General features: G+C 34.1%; 1 protein-coding gene and 1 pseudogene across 6 annotated transcripts in view; one reads left to right on the top strand and one right to left on the bottom strand.

Annotated features, from left to right (window-relative positions):
* LOC145259695 (heat shock factor protein-like) overlaps nt 1-21,329 on the top strand; it is a 166,938-nt gene that overhangs the window by 124,683 nt on the left and 20,926 nt on the right. For 3 of the 6 annotated variants that reach the window (XM_080117365.1, XM_080117366.1, XM_080117364.1), the window contains exons 9-12: nt 1,049-1,160; nt 5,243-5,296; nt 7,824-7,872; nt 18,368-18,388. In XM_080117365.1, coding sequence (XP_079973491.1) covers nt 1,049-1,160; nt 5,243-5,296; nt 7,824-7,872; nt 18,368-18,388 — 236 coding nt within the window. The remainder of the gene's footprint in view (nt 1-1,048; nt 1,161-5,242; nt 5,297-7,823; nt 7,873-18,367; nt 18,389-21,329) is intronic. The other 3 variants (XM_080117369.1, XM_080117370.1, XM_080117368.1) reach the window with 1 other exon arrangement.
* On the bottom strand, nt 10,371-10,504 carry LOC145260076 (U2 spliceosomal RNA; annotated as a pseudogene).

Here is a 21,329-nt window from a genome sequence, read left to right on the forward strand (position 1 = left end):
CCCCTGCGTCTTTCTCTCGTCCCGTTTCCCCTGCGTCTTTCTCTCGTCCCGTTTCCCCTGCGTCTTTCTCTCGTCCCGTTTCCCCTGCGTCTTTCTCTCGTCCCGTTTCCCCTGCGTCTTTCTCTCGTCCCGTTTCCCCTGCGTCTTTCTCTCGTCCCGTTTCCCCTGCGTCTTTCTCTCGTCCCGTTTCCCCTGCGTCTTTCTCTCGTCCCGTTTCCCCTGCGTCTTTCTCTCGTCCCGTTTCCCCTGCGTCTTTCTCTCGTCCCGTTTCCCCTGCGTCTTTCTCTCGTCCCGTTTCCCCTGCGTCTTTCTCTCGTCCCGTTTCCCCTGCGTCTTTCTCTCGTCCCGTTTCCCCTGCGTCTTTCTCTCGTCCCGTTTCCCCTGCGTCTTTCTCTCGTCCCGTTTCCCCTGCGTCTTTCTCTCGTCCCGTTTCCCCTGCGTCTTTCTCTCGTCCCGTTTCCCCTGCGTCTTTCTCTCGTCCCGTTTCCCCTGCGTCTTTCTCTCGTCCCGTTTCCCCTGCGTCTTTCTCTCGTCCCGTTTCCCCTGCGTCTTTCTCTCGTCCCGTTTCTCCTGCGTCTCTCTCTCTCTCTCTCGTCCGGTTTCCCCCCCACACACCCCTCTCTCTCTCGTCCCGTTTCCCCCCCACACGCCTCTCTCTCTCTCCCCCACATGCATCTCTCTCTCTCTCGTCCCGTTCCCCCTCCCCACGCCTCTCTCTCTCTCTCTCTCTCTCTCTCTCTCTCTCTCGTCCCTTTTTCACACATCTCTCTCTCTCTCTCTCCCCCCCCCCCCACACGTCTTTTGCTCTCTGTCTGTCCTCACCTCTCTCTTCTCTCATATCCAACTCTCTTCCGTCCACTTCCCTTATATAGAACTAGAATATTTAAACACCCTGTTTAAAAAAGAGGGAAAGGAAAACTTCTAATTTAATAATAGAAATCTTAAGTCTTCAGTTATTATACCAGAGAAATGAAAAATTTCTTTGCTTTATACGCACATACCTTCTCTCTTTCGCTTTACATATATTTGTCCATATATCTGTTTCCAGTGAGGCTCTTGCTGACCAATTGGATTCAATACAAGTTGATTTGGATGACTTACAAGGCATGCTATCTGATAGTGGTAGCAGTTATAACCTCGACACCAATACACTCCTCTCCGTAAGTCATCAGTATGCTTCTTTTTTTTTCTTTGAATTTTAAAAATTCTGAAGATTAACTGGTTTTATTGTCTGTTTTATGAAGTGTGCATGCCGTGAGTGTCAGACATTTTTATAGAAACCTTGCATTATGTTTAAACTTATTTTTTGTTTCGTGAAAGGCGAGGGCAGAGCCGGGAGCTTGTTTTCTTCGAAAATTAAAAATGGAACTACCGTAAAATTCTTAAATGTCAAATCTTTGGTGTGCCAGCAGTATTCATCCTAGGTAGATTAAACTGGTTTCTTCCCATGGAGGAAGTTTCAAGGGAATATAAAGTTCTCAAGCAGTCCCCAGTTGCATGTACATCTCTATCAAGAGAGATGATAATGTTAGCTTTTGAAGTTTTTGCGGGGAGGTGTTGACATTCCCCTACATACAGCACCTGGTATTCTCAAATGGTCACCCATCAGGTACTGACCAGGCTCAACATTGATCAATACAGGTAACTTGATTATGTAGTAGAGCTGATATCTATTCAATGTCACCGCCTTCAACGTCAATCATCGCTTCAATGTGGGTCTGGAACGGAGAGCATGCCTTCTCAACAAGTGCCAGCGGGAGCTTGGCGAATGTTGGTGATTAAGCTGACTGGTATTGTGGGAGGTAATATTGGTGATGTTCTCAATGTATGACCAAACAAGGTAGTCAAATGGGTTCGGGTGTGAGGAGGAGGGGAGCAGTGAGAGAAATGTACAAAGTCGTAGCACTCCTTCTGAAGCCAAGCCTGGGTCTCTTTGGACTTGTCAGCTGGCGCCATGTCCTGCTACCACACTGATTGCACCAGGGAATCACCACACTCTTCAGCACATCCAGGTACACTTTGGTGTTGACTTTGAAGATGACTTTGATGATTTTAGGTGGCATTACGTGGCCCTCATTTGAAACCAGACCATAATCATGGCTAGAAACTTTTTCATCACTCTGAGCCCGTTCCTCTTATTTATGGAAATCCAGTGAAGCATTTTAAGGGTGCTGGCAATGGTCCTGTTGCCATAACTTAGATTGGTAGAGAGCATGAGTTGTACAGCAGCGCATCTCTGATCTCTCTCATTAAACATTGTGTCACTTTCAGATATGATAGAAAGCTCCTATCATTCTTGGAATTTGTACGCAACTGGCCAACTAGTAGATGGTCTGCAACAAAAAAAAAGAAAACCGATTTCATCAGATGGAAATGGAATCACGTCTTTTCTACGACAACAATTTTATTTTTCCACCCTGTGTGTATGTGTATGTATGTGTGTGTGTGTGTGTATATATATATATATATATTCATCCTGAGGATGTCTCACAATAAAGACGAAACTTAGTTTGTTCCTTTTTATCTATCTCATCAGAATACTGTTTCCATTATTCACACACACACACACACACACACATATATATATATATATATATATATATATATATATATAATTTTTGTGTGCAAATTTAAAGTTTTTCTAAAGTTTTTCTAAAGTTTTTTTTTAATGTTTTTCTCTTTTTTATTATTTTTATCAGAATAGCATTAGATCTTCCACCCTATTACTTTCTTTCATGAGAATTTTTTTCTTTATTTTCATGAGAAGGAAGGAAGTGGGGAAAAGGAGGAGTATAAATCCTATGTTCTGTCAAGAAATTTTTTTTATAAAGAACTCTTACATTTGCATTTTAAACCAATTAAGACTAGTAGTGTAATTATGCTGGATTTTGAAAGAAATCACAGTTAAAATATGTATGCATATATGTAGCTGATAATGATTGCATGAATAAATAAAATAATACCATTCTACTTGTTGAGCACTGTTTTATAAACTCTGGAGTTTTATTGGATTAACATCTAGGGAACTGCAGTAATATATATATATATTATATGTTGCAATATTTTGGACATGTTAATGGGGTATGATCCCACACAGTCGGACGATTCTATTTATAAAGGATGCTGCTAAGAACTGACGAATCAAATTAATTAACGTTCTGCTACCAACCAATCAGAAACCAGAATTGCTTCATAAATATTAAACCTTTTCTGGATCAATTTCATATGTTCTTTTCCCGGGTTTCGACACGGAAAGAATATTTTGTTCTGTGGAACTGTCTACTACAAACAAGTCACCTCCCAGGACTTCTGTGTAACACGAACCATCTGAAACTGTTCTGAAACTCAAAATGGCTTACACTTATATATATATATATATATATATATATATATATATATATATATATATATATATAATACTTGGGATTATAAGAAAGAAAGAAAATTTCAAATTCATATAAATTCCCAAATATTGATAGTCTTATAAATATTCTGAAATATAACAGAAAAGATTTAAGTTAAAAATAAAACTGCCCAGTAATTTGAAAAAAGAAAAGGTAGGAGATTAACGATTACATGCAAATAGCTACCTCATCCATTTATAGGGTAAAATTTAATGCAGTTGCTTACCTGGAAAAGGAATCTTTCAACTTTCCTCCTTGAAAATTTTGCACAACAATTTTCAGGGTTTTTATTTCCTCAAAGATGTGTTTGAAAAGATTGTTTTTTGGGGGGGTTGGGGTCGCTTGTGTTGATGACATCACAAGATGTTGCTGTTACGGACATTTTCCAGTTTACCAAGCAGTTACTCATGCAAGGGGAATAACTCTTCCGGAAGAATATTTCATGCAAAAAACAATATCAAGATTGAAGTCGCTTGTATCAGTAAATATGCTAGATTGCCAAACCTGGAGGTCAATTTAAATTAATTTCTCTGCTATTTTGTTAACTGTGTCTTCATGTTGTCCCAATTGTTTTTAAAAACTTAACTTAAGTTTAATGATGCCATCCTCTTAGACAGTACTTGCACAGCAGGACACATCACTTGTGAAGAAATCATATCTTATTTGATTTAATACCGGTTTTACATGCTGGCATGAATGGTTTGCAGAAATTCACTTTGAAAATAACCTATCTCTGGCGATGTCCTTATTTCTCCATCTTTCTTTCAAGACCATCCTTATCACTTCCTTCCATATTTTCCTTGGTCTTCTGTGAATTTAACCTGCTCCCTGAACTGTTCGAATTTGAATGTTCTCATCCATTTCACCTGTTTAGTCCACATAAGACCTGACCTTGTGGGGAGGCCAGTAAATAATAATTTAATGTGCAGAAGTTTAGCTGCTTTTAAACACAAATTGGTTTCCATATTGTGGCTGACCTTTGCCCCTTTTCAAATTTTACAACTCTTGTGATGAAAATGTTTATTTGACCACTTTAATATTCAATCCTGATGTATATTTTTCACTGAAAAAAATATCTGTGCTTATTGAATTGTGTACCATGAAATCCCTTTTTAAATAAAAATTATTTTCTCCTTTTAATGTTACTAAATAGAGATTATTTCTTTTATTTATTTATTTCTATATAATGATTATTATAAGTTTTACTAAATAATGATTATTTTTTTTTAAAGTTTTACTAAATAATGATTATTTTTTAAAGTTTTACTAAATAATGATTATTTTTTAAAGTTTTACTAAATAATGATTATTTTTTAAAGTTTTACTAAATAATGATTATTTTTTAAAGTTTTACTAAATAATGATTATTTTTAAAGTTCTTTTAAGTGTTACTTGTCCAGAATTTCCCTATATAAAAACAAAATAAAGAAAAATTTGTATGATGTATCTACTTGTGATAAAATATCATATTCCAAAAATTTTGTAAATTAACTTAATTTGATCTTGTTTTAAAATAAAACTGTAACAAAAACTGTCTTGGCCATTTTGAAAACAAAGGAAGATAACTCAATGATTCCAACTTGTAACATTTATGTTTTAATGCTTACAAATTCCGATTAATCATAGAAAAATGATTTTCTTTATAAAAATAAAACTAGATCCATTTATGTAATTTTTGGAATTTGATATTTTCATTTCACGAATACATACATCATACAGATTTTTAATTCATTTTTCTTATAATATAGGGAGAATTTGGAACAAAAACATAATTTTTTATTTATTTTTTTTACTAATTTTTTTTTTTGTTTTCTATCCACTAAACATTTTTCTTTTAGTTCTTTGGACAAGATACAACACCAAGCATCCCAACTGGTGGCTGGCAAGACACAGTAATATATATTACACTTTACTTGTGTATTATCTGTCTATGAATGTTCTATCAACTTATTGCTATATTTTTATCAGACTTAGTGATTTTCGTTTTGTATTGAAAAAAAAGTATTAACATAATACATTAAATTCATATATATATATATATATATATATATATATATATATATATATATATATATATAATTTAATACATGAATTGAATTTTAGACATTTAAAAAAAATTTTAATGAAAATCTTTCAAAAATAATTCCAAAATAGTAATTTATAATAATTGTATATGTTGTAAATAGTTTTCATTTCATATTCTGTGTTTAATTGCGTTTTTGAATTTTTAAGATAAGGTTTATTTGTATTATTTGGACTAATGTTCTCATCTTGACTGTTATTTGCATCTTTTGGTTGATGTAACCTCAGACCTTCAGGTGTACCTTGTCGGACCCTGGAATCTGCATGAAATTTATAACGGAACCCTTTATTTAACCCACGGGAGTAGCATCTCTTGTTCTGTCAGCCATGATCAGGTAGAAGTTATAAAGAATTCACAATTATATTTTGAGTGTTGCTTCCACTGAGGATTGAACCTTCAACCTCTAGAAGAGTGTAACTTTATAACTGAATTTACTGAGCACTTTATCCATTACGCCACTCTATTATGCCCGACAAAATGAGAGCATATTACTCATGTGGATTAAATAAAGAGTTCAGCATGAAATTATGTTCAGGATTCCAGAGTTCGACAAGATACACCTGAAGGTCAGAGGTCATATCAACCAAAGCGCTGTGAAAATTAGCCTCATGTTAAGAATGGTAATGCGAATAATCCAACTGATGAGAACATTCTGTTATAATCTATGATGTATGTTATGCAAAACACGTTGATGTTGAAGATTTGTGTATGCAGTTTCAGACATGAACTTTATGAATGATGTGTTAAAACTTTTTTTTAAAAAATGTATTTTAATCTATTATTCGGATCGTTATTCTTATCTTGGATATTATTCTCACATTTCGGCTGATGTAACCTAAAAATAAAATTACTTGAAACTCCTACCCGGCCATGGCTGATCGGACAAGATTCCAGAATTCAAGATGAATCTAAAGGGGGTCAGGGTTAGGGTTAGTTGAAATGTTAGAATAACATCCAAGATGAAAACAGTAGTCCGAATAATTAAAATTATGGCATTTTGCAATATAGACAACAAAACTTAAGAACGAATATATAACAAATGAATGTTACCAAAGGCAAGATAAGTTACTCTTCTACCTACCCGGATAAGTTTTTCTGTTTTTACTTGTTTTAAGACGTGTATTTACTTTAAAACACAAGTTTAGTTAGAACAAGAAAAAAATTAAATACCTGGCATTAGGTCATCTGGTGAGTCTAGATAATTACCCCAAAATTGAAAATTAAACAAAATAGAAATCATTCAATGCATGTTACCAATCATACAAAAATGTTCTACCAGTATTTTCTTTAATTTTCAATTTTTGAGCAATTATTGGGACACCCCAGATGACTGTCTAATATCAGCCATTTTTTCTTGTTTGAATTTAATACGCAACACTGTATGTTTCAAAGTAAATATACATTTTAAAATAAAATATCGCAAACTTATTCAGAGTAGAAGAGTAACTTATCTTGCCTTTGGTAACATTTGTTATATTTGTTTTTTGACTACATTTTTCTTTTGTCTATACTGCATAATGCTCCAAATTACCAATCCGCATCCAATAAATTCGGAAACAAAATGTTTATTGAAATAATTTTTTTTTTAAGGAATAAAATTTATATTAATTTGTAAGAAATTTTTTAAATCTTAAAATTTTTGCCTGAACTTTTTTGGTAAATTTGTGAATGGATGTATATATGAGGATTGTTCCAAAAGTAATGCATCCAGGTTTTTTTTTTTTTTTTTTTTTTCAAATAAAAAAAATGTTGAATGGTTACGAAAACAGGAGTGGTACTATTAAAATGAGCGACCTTTTGTCCTGCAGAGTGTTTTTTATCTACATAGTCATCACTATTTTCAATGCACTTTTGCCAGCTATGGAGTGGTGGTGGCTGTGCATGGGCATCTCGTGTAAGCTTTGTCACTCGCATCTCTGTTGCCACTTTGAAACTGACGAATCCATCTAACTGTGCTGATATCAACTGCATTTGTTTTGTAAATGTTTAGCAGACACCAGTGAATGTTGGCCAGTTCAGTTTTTTTTTCTGCATGGAGGAATTCGATGACGTGTCTCTGATTCTGATGCATATCCATAAGTTTGTTTTCTCACACTGTCAATATTTGCAAAAGAGAGATGAAAGTTTAAGGTCATGAATGCATAAGTTTGGTCATCATAATAATGCAATTTGCAATCTTCTTTGATTCACTTGCGTGGAATTAAAAAAAAAAAAATAGGAGGCATTACTTTTGGACGCCCCTCATATATATTTTTTTAAAATATATATATATATATATATATATTTTTTTTTTTTAAATATATATATATGATAAAAGCGTTTACTTATATTTATAGCTTCTCAACGGATTAGAAGAGGAACAAGCAAAGCCGTCTGATGTTACAGGTAAAAAGCTTTTTTATTGATTTTTAATTTTATTAATGAATCCTGACTTATCAAGGCCTGAAAATCACTCTTAGTTAAAGGTTAATGTGGTGGTTCTCAACCACTGTGCCACGGTACATTGGTGTGTCATGAATAGGTTATAAGTAAAAGTTACAAGTTCTTATAAGTGAGGAAACAGGTATCATCTATCTATCTATAAATATAAAAGCAAAAATGTATGTATGTATGTATGTATGTATGCACGTATGTATGTGTGTTCGCTTTTTCTGTATGTCTACAAAAGGCTTTTTCCGAGAAGCAGTCGGTCGCTTCACAACTTTTTAAAACTTTTTATATCACATATAAATTGTAATATCTCACAGTTAACGAAGCTCGCCTGTCTATTTAATTTGCCCGATTTCGGGAAGATAAATATTCAACATTTGTCACTCGCCACATGTGGGTTCCTATAACATCTTGGGGAAAAAAAGAAGCGTTCAGCAGTAAATCAAATACTATCCCGCAGTCAAACTTGACCTCATTAACTCATTAAAACGGGCACCTGCCAAATCCAAGTAATTAAATAAATTCAAACCTGTTTCCGTTAGCATCTCGCGGTGGGGCAATGGTTAACGTCGCATGTTTTTTTTTTTTTGTTTTTTTTTTTCACACTTTAATTTACAATTTTGCCTCAAGGGCTATGGTTAGATCCTCATACTTACCTACCAAAACATTTTTTTACACCCCCCCCACCTTCAAACACCCGGGCAACGCCGGGTACCCCTCGCTAGTATCTATATATATATAAAAGGCAAAATGTGTGTGACCATTTCGTGTATGTCTGGCAAAGGCTTTTCTCGCACACGGTTCCGGGTTCGTTACTAAAACTGTTTATATACCCCGTATATCATAATACCTAGGATTTGGGAACGCGGGTCGTCTCTAGATTTATTTACGTTGATTTTTATGAGATTCGCGCTATTTCGCTATGTCCCCCTGTTTGTCCTGCATTTTAGTATAAATACAGTGAAAAATGTGTTCTCGGCTTTCGCGCTGCTCCCCCATCATCTGGGGGGAAGTGAAAACTAAAAATAACGATCCCGCAATGACCTCATTTAGCATCTTCCTGTCAATCAAACCTCTTTTAGCTTTATAAGCTTTAACTTTACACGCTAATCAATTACTCTCACTCGTAATCGGGACCGTTAAGTAGGTGGCATTGGTTTCCACCTCCGCGTCAAGGCTTCCGGGTTCAATCCCTCCTCCCGACTAAACTATTTTTTTTTTCTTTTACATCTTTAAACACACGGGCAACGTTTTTTTTTTATTACTTCGCTTATTCTTTAGTCCCCCCCCCCTACATAGGTTTATTTATGCCATTTTTTTCCCGTTTTGTTTTTTTTTTTTTTTTTTTTTTTTTTTTTTTACACCGTTTTTTTTTTTAATGATATTTAAGCAGGGTTATTAATTACCCCCCCCCCAGTCTTCTATATATATAAAAGGCAAAAATCGGTGTGTATGTATGTATGTATGTATGTATGTTTGTTTGTAACGCTAAAACTTTTGAAAGACGGAACCAGAGTTGACAAATTTGGTATCATATTGCACCTTGATCACCCGGATGACAAATATCGAAATTTCACGTCAAACGGACCAGTAGAAAGGGGTCAACTGATCGTTTTTCTCCTAGGGGGGCCCCCCAAAAAACCTGTCATTTTAACGTTATTCAATACGTGTCACGTGACGTGACGTCAGCTCAAACTTTTGACAGACACAACCAAAGTTGACAAATTATGTATCATATTGAACCTTGATCACCCGCATGACAAATATCGAAATTCCACACCAAACGGACCATTAAAAGGGGGTGAACTGATCATTTCTCTCCTAGGGGGGCCCCCAAAAAAACCTGTCATTTTAATGTTAATATTACATAATCCAAAAACGCTTAGTCATGTCACGTGACGTGACGTCAACATCCAGTAATGGCGAACAAATGTAAACAAACACTTTGTTTTACCGATACTTTTGTAATTTCTCTTCTGCTTTGTTCTAGAGATTATTAAACTCCATGACAATGTCTCCAACGTATTTAACTGGTTAAAAATAGTATTTATACAAGAGTTTTAACGAAAAATATCAGGAAAAAATGTACAGGAATAAAAAAAAATTCAGCTTTCAAAATATTCGTCGATAAAAAAACCGATCTTTATATTTACGCTAGCCATTTTGTATATTACCACGTGACCTGCTATCTCTTAAACTGGAGGGGGGGGGATCCACTTGAATCCAACAAAACCAGTAATTTTTTTTTTCTATTATATATACATCATTTTCTATAAAATTAAGTGTAGACTTTATAATTAAAACAAAAAATGTTATTCATACTAAAAAAAAAAAACGCTTAGTCATGTCACGTGACGTGACGTCAACATCCACTAATGGCGAACAATTGTACCTATTTACTATGCCTCCCCACGGGACAGAGTTAGACACCAGGGTCGTTTTTTAACGTGGAGAAAAGGTACAAAAATAAAAATTGTCTCAGTCGTGGAGGATTTCTCCTCCACCGAAAGAGAACAAGAAATAGAAGTGCAGCATCTGAAGAACAGATACTACACTTTGATCTTGACCAAAAGGCCAAGAATGCGAACAATTGTAAATAACAACTTTTTTCACAAAACCAACACCGTCTTTCTTTTTTTTTCTCTCTCTTTCTCTCTCTCACCCACTTACTCTTCCCTCTCTCTCACCCTCTTTCTCTTGACGTCACACCACTGTTAAACTGTGGGGGGGAACACATTCCCAGGCATTATCTCCTATAGATGCACATTTTATTAGAAATTCAGCTTTCAAAATATTAGACGATAATAAAAATATAAAACCAACACCCTCTTTCTCTTTTCTCTCTCTCTCACCAACTTACTCTTCTCTCTCTCTCACCCTCTTTCTCTTGACCTCCTACTACTGTTAAACTGTGTGTGTGGGGGGGGGGGAAGAGGCAGCTTGAAAACCAACAAAAACAGTGCACAGTTTCCCAAGCATTTGGGGTGGGAAGGGGGGGAAGAAGCCGAGCGCACAGTTTCGTGTGAGAGAGAGAGAACAATTCTCAACCTATATACTCAACAAATTTTTTATCTACAGATTTGAAAGTTTGTATATAGGGTATTTAGACATATGGAAATATATCTAGCATAATCTATCTATTATATCTATAAAAGTGAAAATGTGTGTGTGTGTGAGGTAGCCAGAGAGAGAGAGAGAGAGAGAGAGAGAGAGAGACAACAATTCTCAACCTATATATTCAATACATTTTTTATCTACAGATTTGAAAATTTGTATATAGGGTATTCAGACATATGGAAATATATCTAGCATAATCTATCTATTATATCTATAAAAGTGAAAATGTGTGTGTGTGTGTGTGTGTGTGTGTGTGTGCGTAAGAGAGAGAGAGAACAATTCTCAACCTATATACTCAACGTATTTTTATCTACGGATTTTAAACTTTGTATATAGGGTATTCAGACATATAGAAATATATCTAGCATAATCTATACATTATATCTATAAAAGTGAGAATGTGAGTGTGTGAGAGAGAGAGAACAATTCTCAACCTATATATTCAACAAATTTTTTACCTACAGATTTGAAAATTTGTATATTGGGTATTCAGACATATGGAAATATATCTAGCATAATCGATCTATTATATCTATAAAAGTCAGAATGTTTGCGTGTGGTTGTGTGTGTAAGGTTGCGAGAGAGAGAGAGAGAACAATTCTCAACCTATCTATTCAATAAATTTGTTATCTACAGATTTGACCATTTGTATATAGGGTATTCAGACATATGGAAATATATCCAGCATAATCTATCTATTATATCTATAAAAGTGAGAATGTGTGCGTGAGAGAGAGAGAGAGAGAGAGAGTAAGTACAATTCTCACCCTATATATTCAACAAATTTTTTATCTACCGATTAGAAAATTTGTATATAGGGTATTCAGACATGGAAATATATCTAGCATAATCTATCTATTATATCTATAAAAGTGAGAATGTGTGTGAGAGAGAGAGAGAAGAGAGAGAGAGAGAACAATTCTCAACCTATATATTCAACTAATTTTTATGTACAGATCTGAAAATTTGTATACAGGGTATTCAGACATATGGAAATATATCTAGCATAATCTATTATATCTATAAAAGGTAGAATGTGTGTGTGTGTGTGTGAGTGAGTGAGTGAGTGAGTGAGAGAGAGAGAGAGAGAGAACAATTCTCAACCTATATACTCAACAAATTTTGTATCTACAGATTTGATAATTTGTATATAGGGTATTCAGACATAAGGAAATATATCTAGCATAATCTATCTATTATATCTATAAAAGTGAGAATGTGTGTGAAAGAGAGAGAGAGAGAACAATTCTCAACCTATATATTCAACAAATTCTATCTTTACAGATTTGAAAATTTGTATATAGGGTATTCAGACATTTGGAAATATATCTAGCATAATCTATTATATCTATAAAAGTGAGAATGTGTGTGTGAGAGAGAGAGAAAGAACAATTCTCAACCTATATACTCAACAAATTTTTTATCTACAGATTTAAAAATTTGTATATAGGGTATTCAGACATATAGAAATATATCTAGCATAACCTATCTATTATATCTATAAAATGACCATGTGTGTGTGTGTGAGAGAGAGAGAGAGAGTCAGAGAGAGAGAGAGAACAATTTTCAGCTTGTGTGTGTGTGAGAAAGAGAGAGAGAGAAAGAGAGGAAGGAAAATTCTCACCCTATATATTCAACAAATTTTTTATCTACATATTAGAAAATTTGGATATAGGGTATTCAGACGTATGGAAATATATCTAGCATAATCTATCTATTATATCTATAAAAGTGAGAATGTGTGTGTGAGAGAGAGAGAAAGAGAGAGAGAGAGAACAATTCTCAACCTATATATTCAACTAATTTTTTATCTACAGATTTGAAAATGTGTATATTGGGTATTCAGACATATGTAAATATATCTGGCATAATCTATGTATTATATCTATAAAAGTGTGAATGTGAGTGATGGAAAGAGCAAAAAATTCTCAACCTATATAACCTATAAAAGTGAGAATATGTGTGAGAGAGAGAGAGAGAGAGAACAATTCTCAACCTATATATTCCACACATTTTTGGGCACAGATTTGGAAATTTGTATATAGGGTAGGCAGACATATAGAAATATATCTAGCATAATCTATCTATTATATCTATAAAAGTGAGAACTTGTGTGTGTGTGTGTGTGTGAGAGAGAGAGAGAACAATTCTTAACCTACATACTCAACAAATTTTTTACCTACAGTTTAGAAAATTTGTATATAGGGTATTCAGACATATGGAAATATATCTAGCATAATCTATCTATTATAACTACAAAAGTTAGAATGTGTGTGTGAGAGAGAGAGTGAACAATTCTAAACCTATTTATTCAACAAATTTTTTATCTACAGATTTGAAACTTTGTATATAGGGTATTCAGACATATGGAAATATATCTAGCATAATCTATCTATTTTATCTATAAAAGTGAGAATGCGTGTGTGTGAGATAGCGAGAGAGAGAGAGAGAAAAAGAGAGAGATAAAAATTCTCAACCTATACATTCAACAAATTTTTTATCCACAGATTTGAACATTTGTATATAGGGTGTTCAGACATATAGAAATATATCTAGCATAATCTATCTATTATATGTATAAAAGTGAGAATGTGTGTGTGTGTGAGAGAGAGGACAATTGTCAACCTATGTATACAACAAATTTTTTATCTACAGATTTCAAAATTTGTATATTGGGCATTCAGACATATTTTAATATATCTGGCATAATCTGTCTATTATATCTATAAAAGTGAGAATGTGTGTGATAGAGAGAGAGAGAGAACAATTCTCAACCTATATACTCAACAAATTTTTTATCTACAGATTTGAAAATTTGTATATAGGGTATTCAGACATATGGAAATATATCTAGCATAATCTATTATATCTATAAAAGTGAGAATGTGTGTGTGTGTGTGAGAGAGAGAGAGAGAGAGAGAGAACAATTCTCAACCCATATACTCAACAAATTCTTTATCTACAGATTTTAAAATGTGTATATAGAGTATTCATACAAATAGAAATATATCTAGGATAATCTTTCTATTATATCTATAAAAGTGAGAATGTGTGTGTGTGTGAGCGAGAGAGAGAGAGAGAGAACAGTTCTCAACCGATACATTCAACAAATTTTTATATATAGGGTATTCAGAAATATCGAAATATATCTAGCATAATCTATTATATCTTTAAAAGTTAGAATGTGTGTGTGTGAGAGATAGAGAGAACAATTCTCAACCTATGCACTCTACAAATTTTTTATCTACAAATTAGAAAATTTGTATATAGGGTATTCACACATATGGAAATATATCTAGCATAATCTATCTATTATATCTATAAAAGTTAGAATGTGTGTGTGAGGTAGCCAGAGAGAGAGAGAGAGAGAGTAAGAACAATTTTCAACCTATATATTCAACAAATATTTGATCTACAGATTAGAAAATTTGTATATAGGGTATTCAGACATATGGAAATATATCTAGCATAATCTATCTATTATATCTCTAAAATTGAGAATGTGTGTGTGAGAGAGAGAGAACAATTTTCAACCTATATACTCAACAAATTTTTTTATCTACAGATTTGAAAATTTGTATATAGGGTATTCAGACATATGGAAATATATCTAGAGTAATCTATCTATTATATCTATAAAAGTGAGAATGCGTGTGTGTGTGAGAGAGAGCGACACAGAACAATTCTCAACCTATATATTCAACAAATTTTTTATGTACAGATCTGAAATATCACATTTGTATAGAAGTAAAAATCTTGATACCTACTCTGATACCTAATAAAAGAAAGGACACTCTTTAGGGCGGATTTTGATTATAACAAGTCACTAATTAGAAATTATAATAAACATTCTAATAATTTAAGAATTTTACCAAAATAAAATTGCATGGTAATCACCCAATTTCTGCCACAAAATTTTGATTGGCAGAACTCATAAACATAAAATATATATTTTCTAATTTTCATCTTTTTTTTTTCTTTTTACATAATCTGGTTTGATGTTTTCCCAAATATTCAAATCACTATATTTTGCTGCTTAATATCAAATACAGCAACTGAGTTATTTTTATGCATCAAACAATTACATTTTCTCATTCATCCAAACTAATCACTGAACATCAATTTCATATTTTCTTCACTAAAATATTACTGTGCTTGATGTCATCAAGTGGAGCGGATCATTTTTTTTTCATTTGTTCACACATTTTTCCAATTTATATATATTTTGTTAAAGATTCTTAGCCTATGTCATTGCATACCAATCTGTTTATTAAAAGTTAAGGTTCACTGTAAACACATATGTTACACCAAAATAAAAACGCTTCAGATAATGTCTTGATATTCAATTCAGTTTCTCACATGACATCTTATGAAGTTAGTAGAAATGTTACAGACTTTTGAATCTCAAACACTTTCAATACTGTGCACTGATATTTTCTTTTTTGCAATATAAGCACATTCATGATTTTTTTTACAAACGTTAAAAACTTTCACATTGTGTAGCAATATACTGAAACAATTATAAAAATATTTGTTTTTATTTTGAATGATGCAGGGCATCTGAAGAGAGATTTTTCTAACAAAATGAAAGTATAATTTTTAGCAATAGGTATCTAGGAAAAGGCCACTACATATGTTATAAGTTCCAAATTTCCACAACCTGGCAAATACTGGTACATGCTAGCAAATTTAGATTTGCAATTACAAAATATGATTCTAATTTTTTCCTTTGCTCTTTATTCTAACACTACACTAAGTTTACTGTGTTATTTCGCTACAGTTGATATTGTGTAGAACAATAAGAAAATCATAGTGAACAATGCATTCAACAAAATTTCACACACATTTCTAGATACCTATATCTAATAAGTTCAAAAGAAAGGACACACTTAGGGAGGTATTTTGGTGGTCAAGTCACTAAAAAGAGATTAGCTGGTTTCCCGGCATAGCCCAGGATATAATAAAGATTGACTGAAATACATGTTCTAGCTGGTTTCTAGGCGTTGCCAGGGATGTAATATAGACACATTATGTTGTATATTACCTGTTCTCTTCTCCCTAAGGTAAAACAATTTCATATACATGCTGTCAATTACCTATGCTAGGGATAAAACATGAACAATATCAGTCCTAGGGTAGATAAAACAAATAATACATAGAGATGAAAGATTCCTCTCCCCTAAGAATCAAACATATGTTCAATATCTGCTTTTGTTTTTTCATTGTTTATACGGTCCCGAGCAACGCCGGGTAGCCCTGCTAGTCTATATATATAAAAGCCAAACGTCTGTGTGTATGTATGTTTGTTTGTAACGCTAAAACTTTTGAAAGACGGAACCAAACTTGACAAATTTGGTATCATATCGAAGCTCCATCACCCGGATGACAAATATCGAAATTTCACGTCAAACGGACCACTAGAAGTTGGTCAACTGATCAGTTATCTTCGAGGGGGGCCCCCAAAAAACCTGTCATTATCTATATATATAAAAGACAAATGTTTGTTTGTAACGCTAAAACTTGAGATGAAAGATTCCTCTCCCCTAAGAATAAAACATATGTTCAATATCTGCTTTTGTTTTTTCATTGTTTATACGGTCCCGAGCAACGCCGGGTAGCCCTGCTAGTTATATATAAAAGGCAAAATGTGTGTGACCATTTCGTGTATGTCTTTAAAAGGCTTTTCTCGCACACGCTCCCGGGGTCGTTACTATCGCTTAAAACTGTGTACATAAGTCCTATATAATAATATCTAGGAATTAGGAAAGCACGTAGCGTATAGATTTATTTACGTCGATTTTTACAAAATTATTGCTATTTGGCTTCTCGCGTGTTGATTGGGCTTTTTAGTAAAAATAAAGTGAAACTAAACTCAAATGACGCAGAGTTAACTTTTATTGCGCACGCCTGTTTTTATAGTTAAATAACCTTAACGTTGTCTGTCGCCGTGGCTCAATGGTTAACTTAGCACGTTTTTTTTTCACACATTAATTTCCAACTCAAGGGTACGGGTTCGATTCTCCTACTCACCTACCAAAACATTTTTTTTATTATTATTTAATAACACCCCCCGGAGTTTTGATTTACCTCAAGACACCCGGGCATTGCCGGGTACCCCCCGCTAGTATATATGTAAAAGCGAAAATGTATTTTTGTATGTGTGTTTGTATGTCTCTCAAAAACTTTCGACACGGGTCACGGATTTTCATGAGATCGGTATTGTTTTAAAGTTCCAACCTTCGCCCGACAAATATTGAAAAATTGGTCAAAAACGTTAATTTTTTCACCCTGAAATCAGCAGTTTTCTACCGGGGGGGGGGGGGGGGGGGCGTCAACAAAAACCGCCCTCTCATGATGAGTTCGGTTCTACGCATGCGCAAATGACGTCGGAACTTGATTTAGTTTAAAGATTTTAAAAAGTGACTTAATTTCGTCGACGTCGTCTTAGCTCAGTTGCTTAAAGCGCAAGGTCATTATCTAAAGGTTTTGTGTTCGAATTGTGGTGTGCGATGTCTTTTTTGATTTTTTTTTTTTTTTTTTTTTTTTTTTTTTTTTTTCGATTTTTTAAATTTTAATATTGAAACGGTTATTTAAGTCATTTTTCACGTGTTGTTTGGGGTTTTTATTTTTCAGATTTTTTAAAGAAGTTGTAACGTTTGTTTTTCTGTTTCGTGTTTTCTTTATCGTTCATTTGCCTTACGTTAGTTTTTTTTTTTACTTCGCTTATTCTTATTTTTTGATTAACACCCTCCACCCCCGCCCGAGCACACACCAACAAACACCCGGGAAGCCGTTTTCACATGCTTTTTTTTTTTTTAATTTTTTCTATTTTTTATTATTTTTATTTTTATTTTTCAGATTTTTTAAAGAAGTTTTAATATTCGTTTTTCTGTTTTCTTTTTTTTTTTACTTATTCTTTTTGGTTTTGGGTTCGAATCGTGGTGTGAGAGATGTCTTTTTTTTTTTTTTTTTTTTTTCGATTTTTTAAATTTTAATATTGAAGTAGGGTTATTTAAGCCATTTTTCACGTTTTTTTTTCATCTACGTTTTTCTGTTTTTTGTATTTTTTTACTTCGCTTATTCTTAGATTTTCATTAACACCACCCCACCACCGACTGACTACACACACCCGGGCAATGCCAGGTACCCTCCGCTAGTCTATATATAAAAGCGAAATGTTTGTGTGTTTGTATGTTTCGCAAAAACTTTTGACACCGGCCATGGATTTTGTTCTGTTTTTTTCTTTTTCGATTTTTCAAGTTTTAATATTGAAACAGGGTTATTTAAGCCATTTTTCACGTTCTATGTTTTTTTTTATTTTTTTATTTTTCAGCTGTTTCAAAGAAGTTTAAACGTTCGTTTTTCTGGGGTTTTTTTTCCATCACATTTGCGTTTTCTTATTGTTTTTGATCTTCCGATTTTAAGAAATTTTAACATCGTCTGTTTGCCTTACATTAGTTTTCTTTTTTTTTCTTTCTTTTTTTCAATTTTTTTAAGTTTTAACATTTTTATATATAATATTTAAACAGGATGATTACTACGCTTATTCTTTTTTCCGGGGGGGCTGCTCGCACGGCTCCCTCATATATATCACATCTAAATCATTATATCTATGAGTTAACAACAGGGATCGCCTGTCTATTTAATTTGCCAGACTTTGAAAAGATAAATATTCCAGATTTTTGGATCGCCGCGTGTTGCTTTCGTTTTTCAGTATAAAAAAAGCGAAACTATTCGAATAGCCACCTCCCCAGCCCATGGCCAGTGGTCTCCAGAAAGCGATGTAAACGTTTAGTCAATGCCAGCTTTTCACCGTCATATCAGACAGTTGCTTTCATTTCAAGACACTCCCTAATAAATGGGGGAGCTGCTTTTCCTTCCCTGAAGTTCGTTAAAACTGTCCCGTACAAAATCTTAACTGCTGAACAGCCATTGCTTACGTCCTGTTTCAAGGTCAAACATCACGCGACTTCCTCGCACCTGTCAATTTCACTTCATAAACGTTAACTTAACATGCTTATCACTTCCTTTCCCCTCGTGGCTGAGATGGTTAGGTGGCTGGCTTTTTTTTCCCCCTTTCGTTTCCACCTTCGTGTCAAGGCTTCGGGGTTCAAGCCTACCTTCCTACTTAAACATTTTTTTTCTTTTACACCTCCATTTTGATCTCCCCCCCCCCCCCCAAACAACACACCTCCAAACACCAGGGCAACGCCGGGTACCCCTCGCTAGTCTATATATATAAAAGGCTGAGTGTATGTATGTGTGTGTGTTTGTATGTCTTGCAAAAACTTTCGACAGAGGCAACGGATTTTCACCAGATAGGTATCATTTTGAAGCTTGAACCTTCGGACGACAAATATTGAAAAATTGGATAAAAACATTAATTCCTTCACCTTCAACTGAACCCTTTTCTACATGGAGGGGTAGCAAAAAAATCAGTCCTTCATTTTCCTTTTCTACTTCTACTACGATGATGACGTCATGTTTGACCTTGAAAACGTTGACATTAGTTTAACTTGCTGTTTTTTTAAATGCTTAATTTCATGTTTTCACTTCCCTGTCTCTTTGGCGTCTTGGTAATGTGTCAGACTCTTTTTTTCCGCTTTAGCCTCGAGGCTTCGCGTTCGAGCCGACCTCCCTACCAAAACTTTTTTCTTTTACACCACCAAACACCCGGGCAACGCTTTTTTATTTAAATAGCATTATTACTATTACTTCGTTTATTCTTTAGTTACCTCCCCCCTCTACACACACACACCTCCAAACATGCGGTTGTTATCTTAAGATCCCAAGTTCGATCCAAGAGGGTTATTTATGCCATTTTCTTATGTTTTTCGATGTTTTTTTTCAATTTGTTTTTAACAAGTTTAACATCATTTTTTTTTTTTTTTTTTAAGAAAAAAGGTTATTACTTACACACCTGCAAATACCCAGGCAATGCCAGGCACCCCTGCTAGTATTGTTATAAATGAAGTTGTTTGTATTAACAAATACTAACACATTATTACATGTGATATTGATGCTTAAATATTAAAAAAAAAAGAAATAAAGTGTATAATCGTTGAGTTCTTTTGTATTTTTAAATTTCCATAAAAATCAACATTAATAAGCATTGTTAAATGATCTTTTTTTTTTTTTTCTTTTGCGTGATGGGTGTGCTGCAAAAATTTAAATAACTTAATACTTTGCTGCCAACTAAAATATGAGGTGCCTTAAATAAGTTTCCAAATTTTTTTTCGTATGGGCACTTTTAATGATAGTACACACATGAAACTGTAGTCCCCCTTTGAAGTAATCTCCTCTGGCTGCAATACACTTGTTGTACCGTTCCAACAACTTCTATGGAAGTCCTCTTGTGTGAGCGCGTCAATGACCTTTGTTACATCCTCTTTCATCTCCTCAATCTCATAACAACCACCTCTAGGGTTTTCCTAGAACTAAGGGAATAACCAAAAGTCACAGGGAGCAAGATCTGGACTATAGGGAGGGTGAGGAACTGTCTTGATGCTCATGACAACGTCTTTCTTTCTGATCTTATCTGAGCACCCTTGGAACAAATGTCACAAAAATCTTCTGTATCTTCAGTTCCTCAGGAATAATTGTGTATGCAGTTCCCACACTGACATCAAACTGTGCACTTATTCTCTCTATAGATACACAACGGTCCTTATCCATGAAATTCTTTATTTGGCCAATCAATTGTTTTCCCTTCCTCCTCCTTATTCCTCTCATCATTCCTTACAGACTCTCTGCTTTCCTTGAATCTCTTATGCCACTCAAAAACTGATGCTCAATTCATGTAAGATGGTTCAAAAGCAGTCAGAGCAGTCCATACGTTTCTGTGGCATTTTTCCAAGTTTAAAACGGAACTTTATTGCATATCTTTGTTATAAAATGTCATCACATCCAGATGGCAGTTTTGAAATTCACCAACTGTCACAATCAGGGTTTAGTAGGGTGTATTCCAATTCCTGCTATAGCTGTTCATTTGAACCTGAAATCATAAAAATTAGTCGGTCATCCCATAAGATGTATAACAATAACATGTTGAATTTTCAAGAGTCTACAACAATTTTAAATGCCTGTACAAAAGTCTGGATACTTGCTGAAGGAACACTGACTTAATGGGATGGATAGATATTTTTAAAGTTTATTTTGATTTTAATAATGTGGAGAAAGTTTATGCATTCTTGAAACTCTGTGTCAAACAGCAAGTCAACGAAACATTACCACAAAATAATGTAACAACTTGGGCTTGACTGTCGGATGGAAATACGATTTGAAACTTAAGCTTA

The sequence above is a fragment of the Euprymna scolopes genome, chromosome 35, assembly GCF_053919585.1.
Source record: "Euprymna scolopes isolate OS-2025 chromosome 35, ASM5391958v1, whole genome shotgun sequence".
Lineage (NCBI taxonomy): Eukaryota > Metazoa > Mollusca > Cephalopoda > Sepiida > Sepiolidae > Euprymna > Euprymna scolopes.